General features: G+C 63.2%; 1 protein-coding gene across 1 annotated transcript; it reads left to right on the top strand.

The window, feature by feature from the left end:
* Nucleotides 1–2,067: 2,067 nt before the first annotated feature.
* Nucleotides 2,068–4,272, top strand: MPEG1 (macrophage expressed 1). Its single transcript, XM_027632072.1, has one exon. The coding sequence runs from the start codon at nt 2,102–2,104 to the stop codon at nt 4,256–4,258; it is 2,157 nt and encodes a 718-aa protein (XP_027487873.1). The 5' UTR covers nt 2,068–2,101; the 3' UTR covers nt 4,259–4,272.
* Nucleotides 4,273–4,334: the final 62 nt, after the last annotated feature.

The following is a 4,334-nucleotide window of genomic DNA, read 5'->3' as shown; positions in this document are numbered from 1 at the left end:
TTCCCAGTCCCGCTCCCATTCCCGCTCCCGTTCCCATTCCCGGTCCCATTCCCAGTCCCAGTCCCGCTCCCATTCCCACTCCCGCTCCCATTCCCGGTCCCATTCCCATTCCTGGTCCCGCTCCCATTCCCGCTGCCACTCCCATTCCCGCTGCCGTTCCCATTCCCGCTGCCGTTCCCATTCCCGCTGCCGTTCCCATTCCCGTTCCCATTCCCGGTCCCATTCCCATTCCCGGTCCCATTCCTATTCCCGCTCCCACTCCCATTCCCGTTCCCGCTCCCATTCCCGGTCCCGTTCCCGTTCCCATTCCCGCTCCCATTCCCGTTCCCGAGCTGCAGTGCCGGGGGTTCCCAGCAGACGGCAGCACTGAGCGCACAGAGCCGCCGCGGGTTAATTAATGAGCCCCCCCCGAAATCCCGGCCCAGATCCCGGATTTGGGGAGTCACAGCGAGGGGAGAGAGGAAAAACATCTGAACACGCAGAGCTGTTCCCAGTTCCTTCCTACAGGTCACCTTCTCCTACATTTCCGAGCCCTTTATTGTTTTATTTATGCACACAAACCCTTTTATTTGTATTTTCAGTCCCTATAGCTCCATAATCAGAGTTCCTCTCATAGTCCAAAATCCTGTCTATAATACAGCAGATACGTGGGTTTATTTTGAAATCAATTTATAGATACATTAATATTATTTCCCTGTATATATAAAAATTAGGGACTTTACAGTTTGCAATGTTTTACACACGCACACACCATGTGAATTTTCAGGCGTTTTGGGGCTGTCACCTCCCTTTTTGGGGGAGAACCCACATGACCACCCTCATCCTCCACTCACCTGCTCTGTGACACCATCAGCCCCCAGACTCCCCCACCCCCAGAGAAGGCACAAAACGAGTCCAGCTGCCCTGACCAGCAGCTCGGTGCCTTCAGAAAGCCCTTGACACATGGACATCCCCCCAGAAAAAGCAGGAAAAATCAAGGGAGGGCAGGGCAGCCCCCCAAGGAGTTGGAGTCCCCCCCCAGCTCCCGTCCAGCTGCCCCACAGCCCAGGGAATGTCCCTGGGCATGGGGGGCTTTTGCCAGTCACACAGTTCAGAGGGACCTCTGGCAGCAGCACTGCCCAAGAGAGATGCATCTGTGGTCTCCCCACCTCCATCACAGCTCTGACTTCAACCTCCTCCCTGCCAGAGCTGTCCTGGAAAGAGGAACTAACCAGCAAAACCAGGGGAAGTGAGCCCGTCCACGTGGAAGGAGTCACAGCTTTCACATCACGAACTTCTTCAACTGTTTCTTCCCCAAAACGTGCAGCAGGTGCCCCGTGCCACTGAAACCAGAGCCCAGCCACTCACCAGCAACCCTGGGCAGAGCTGGGGCAGTGCCTCTGGCACCAGGTTCCTGTGGTTCAGCATTCCCGAGCAGGAGGTGCTTTCCCCAGCACCGCAGACCCTGGGGGAAGGACAGGAATGGGACAGAGGAGGCTGCAGAGAGCCCAGACACCTGTGCCATGGGCTGGGACCTCCAGAACCACCGGTGCCTGCCCCAGGGTCTTGTGCAGCCTCTTCCCCAAGAGAGAAGGGAGACAAGCATTGCACTGTCCCCCACACTGCACCACCTCTCCACTTTCTCTCCTTGCCTTTGCTGCCGAGGAAAGCCTTGGAGTTGGCAGCAAAGCCTGTGTGGCCAGGGCCAGATCCCATGAGGGTGGGACCCCAAGGCTGTGGGGCTGGGGACAGGTCCCTTGCACGGGCACCAAGGAACCAGGGGCCTCCCAGGGGCAGGGGGGAGTCACCCAAGCACTGGACGAGGGAGCTTTATGCAGTGAAATTCCCTGGGCACAGTGAGGAGCTGAAAGCCAGATTTCTCCCTGTCCCACCCGTGGCAGAGCAGCTTTCACGGGAAGGGAGCTTTTGCAACAAGGGAGGGCAACGAGCTCCGTGCACCTCAACCTCCTGCTCCCCACACCCTTGTCTCGGTTCCACTGTCATTTCTCACATGCCTCAGCTCTCACTTCTCCTTTCCCTTTCGTTTATCCCCCAGCCAGCCCCTTTCCCCAGCTCCCGCCTCCCCGCTCAGACTGGTGGAGGGTTCTGCACCACTTCAGCCATGGGCTGGGTGCTCTGGGGGGTCTTGCTCGCCTGGGTGCCCACGGCTTGGGTGAGAGGAGCCGAGCGGCCCCAGGAGCTCTCCCCCTCTTTGGGGTTTCTGGAGTGCAGGAAGGCCCTGAACCTCTCACGTCTGGAGGTCCTGCCGGGGGGGGGCTGGGACAACCTCAGAAATTTGGATATGGGCAGAGTCATCAACCTGGGCTACTCGCTGTGCAAGACCACAGAAGACGGATCTTATATCATCCCGGACGAGATCTTCACTATCCCTGTCAAGCAGAGCAACCTGGACATCCACTCTGAGATCATCGAGTCCTGGAAAGATTATCGGAGCCTCACCTCTGCCTCCATCAACCTGGAGCTGTCCCTCTTCTCCCCCATCAACGGCAAGTTCTCCTACGACTTCTGCCGGACCAAGACCCACCACGTGAAGGACCGCGCCGTGACCACCCGGGTGCAGGTCAGGAACCTGGTTTACACCGCCAAGGTGGACCCGGGGGCAGCCCTGGACCCGAGCTTCAAGAAGCAGCTGCTGACCATCGCCAGCCACCTGGAGAACAACCAGACACGCATGGCCGATTTCCTGGCCGAGGTGCTGGTGCTCGACTACGGCACCCACGCCGTCACCTCCGTGGACGCCGGAGCCGGCCTGGTGCAGGAGGATCAGATCAAGGCGACCTTCCTGCAGGACAGCTGGGGCGCACGGAGCGCGGTCACCGCCTCGGCCGGCGCGGCCTTCCACAGCATCGTCAGCGCGGAAACCCAGGAGACCCTGGACGTCAGCTCCGGCTTCACCAAGCAGTACCTGCAGAACCGCACCCACTCCAGGGTGGAGAGCGTCGGTGGGACCCCCTTTTACCCGGGCATCACCCTCAAGACCTGGCAGGAGAGGATTCAAAACCAGTTGGTGGCCCTCGACCGCTCGGGGCTGCCCCTGTACTACTTCATCAAGCCCGGCGTGCTGCCAGAGCTGCCCACCCCGACGGTGGGGAGGCTGGCCCGGCGGGTGGAGATGGCCATCCGCCGCTACTACACCTTCAACACCCACCCGGGCTGCACCGACGCCTCCTCGCCCAGCTTCAACTTCCACGCCAACACCGACGACGGCTCCTGCGAGGGCGCTGTGGCCAACTTCACCTTCGGGGGAGTCTTCCAGGAGTGCGTGGGGCTGGCCGGCCCCGACACCAGCGCCCTGTGCCGGGGCCTGGAGCAGAGGAACCCGCTCACCGGGGCCTTCTCCTGCCCTGCCTCCTACACCCCGGTGCTGCTGGGCGTGCAGGAGCGGGAGGAGGGCCACAGCCACCTGGAGTGCCACAACAAGTGCGTCCTGGGCATCTTCTGCCACCGCAAGTGCCAGGACGTCTTCTGGGTCTCCCGGGTGCAGTTCAGCGCCTACTGGTGTGCCGCCAACGGGACGGTGGCCCCGAGCTCGGGGTACCTCTTTGGGGGGCTGTTCAGCACCCACAGCGCCAACCCCGTCACCGGTGCCCAGTCCTGCCCCTCGGGGTACTTCCCCCTGAAGCTCTTTGGCGAGCTCAGAGTGTGCGTGAGCCAGGATTACGAGGCGGGGGCGCAGTACTCGGTGCCCTTCGGGGGCTTCTTCAGCTGCCAGGCAGGGAACCCCTTGGCCGGGCGGCACCGGGGCACCACCGAGGACCCCCACGCCAAGGGCTGTCCCCCGGGCTTCAGCCAGCACTTGGCGCTCATCAGCGACAGCTGCCAGGTGGAATTCTGCGTCCAGGCCGGGCTCTTCACGGGGGGCTCGCTGCCGCCCGCCCGCCTGCCCCCCTTCACCCGGCCCCCCGCCAACCTGCCGGCCGTGGACACCGTGCTGGTGCGGGACGGGGACAGCACCTGGGTGAGGGACGGGCAGAGCCACGTGTGGCGGCTGGGGCGGCCCGAGGAGATCCGGCACGCGGCGCAGATGGTGGGGGAGCAGGGGCTGACGGGGGGCGAGGTGGCCGGAGTCACCGTGGCGGTCCTGGCCGGCTCGGCCACCCTCCTGGTGACGGCCTGGTACGGCCACCGCAGGTACAGGGCACGGGGGTACCGCGCCCTGGGCACGGGGGACGGCGTGGCCACCGCCAGCCCCCCGGACAGCACCGTGCTGAGCGTGGGCGAGGGGTACCAGCAGGAGCCCCAAGGGCTGGTGGCCTGAGTGCCCCCTGCCCGGATTGCCCCCTGCCCGGATTGCACGCCCCAAACGCGGGCAAAGCCCCCTCCCCTCCCCTCCC

This window comes from Corapipo altera, unplaced genomic scaffold (assembly GCF_003945725.1).
Source record: "Corapipo altera isolate COAL_440 unplaced genomic scaffold, ASM394572v1 60985, whole genome shotgun sequence".
In the NCBI taxonomy this organism is placed as follows: Eukaryota; Metazoa; Chordata; class Aves; order Passeriformes; family Pipridae; genus Corapipo; species Corapipo altera.
Note: the sequence above shows the minus strand (reverse complement) of the source record. Positions and strands in the feature narration are given on the sequence as shown.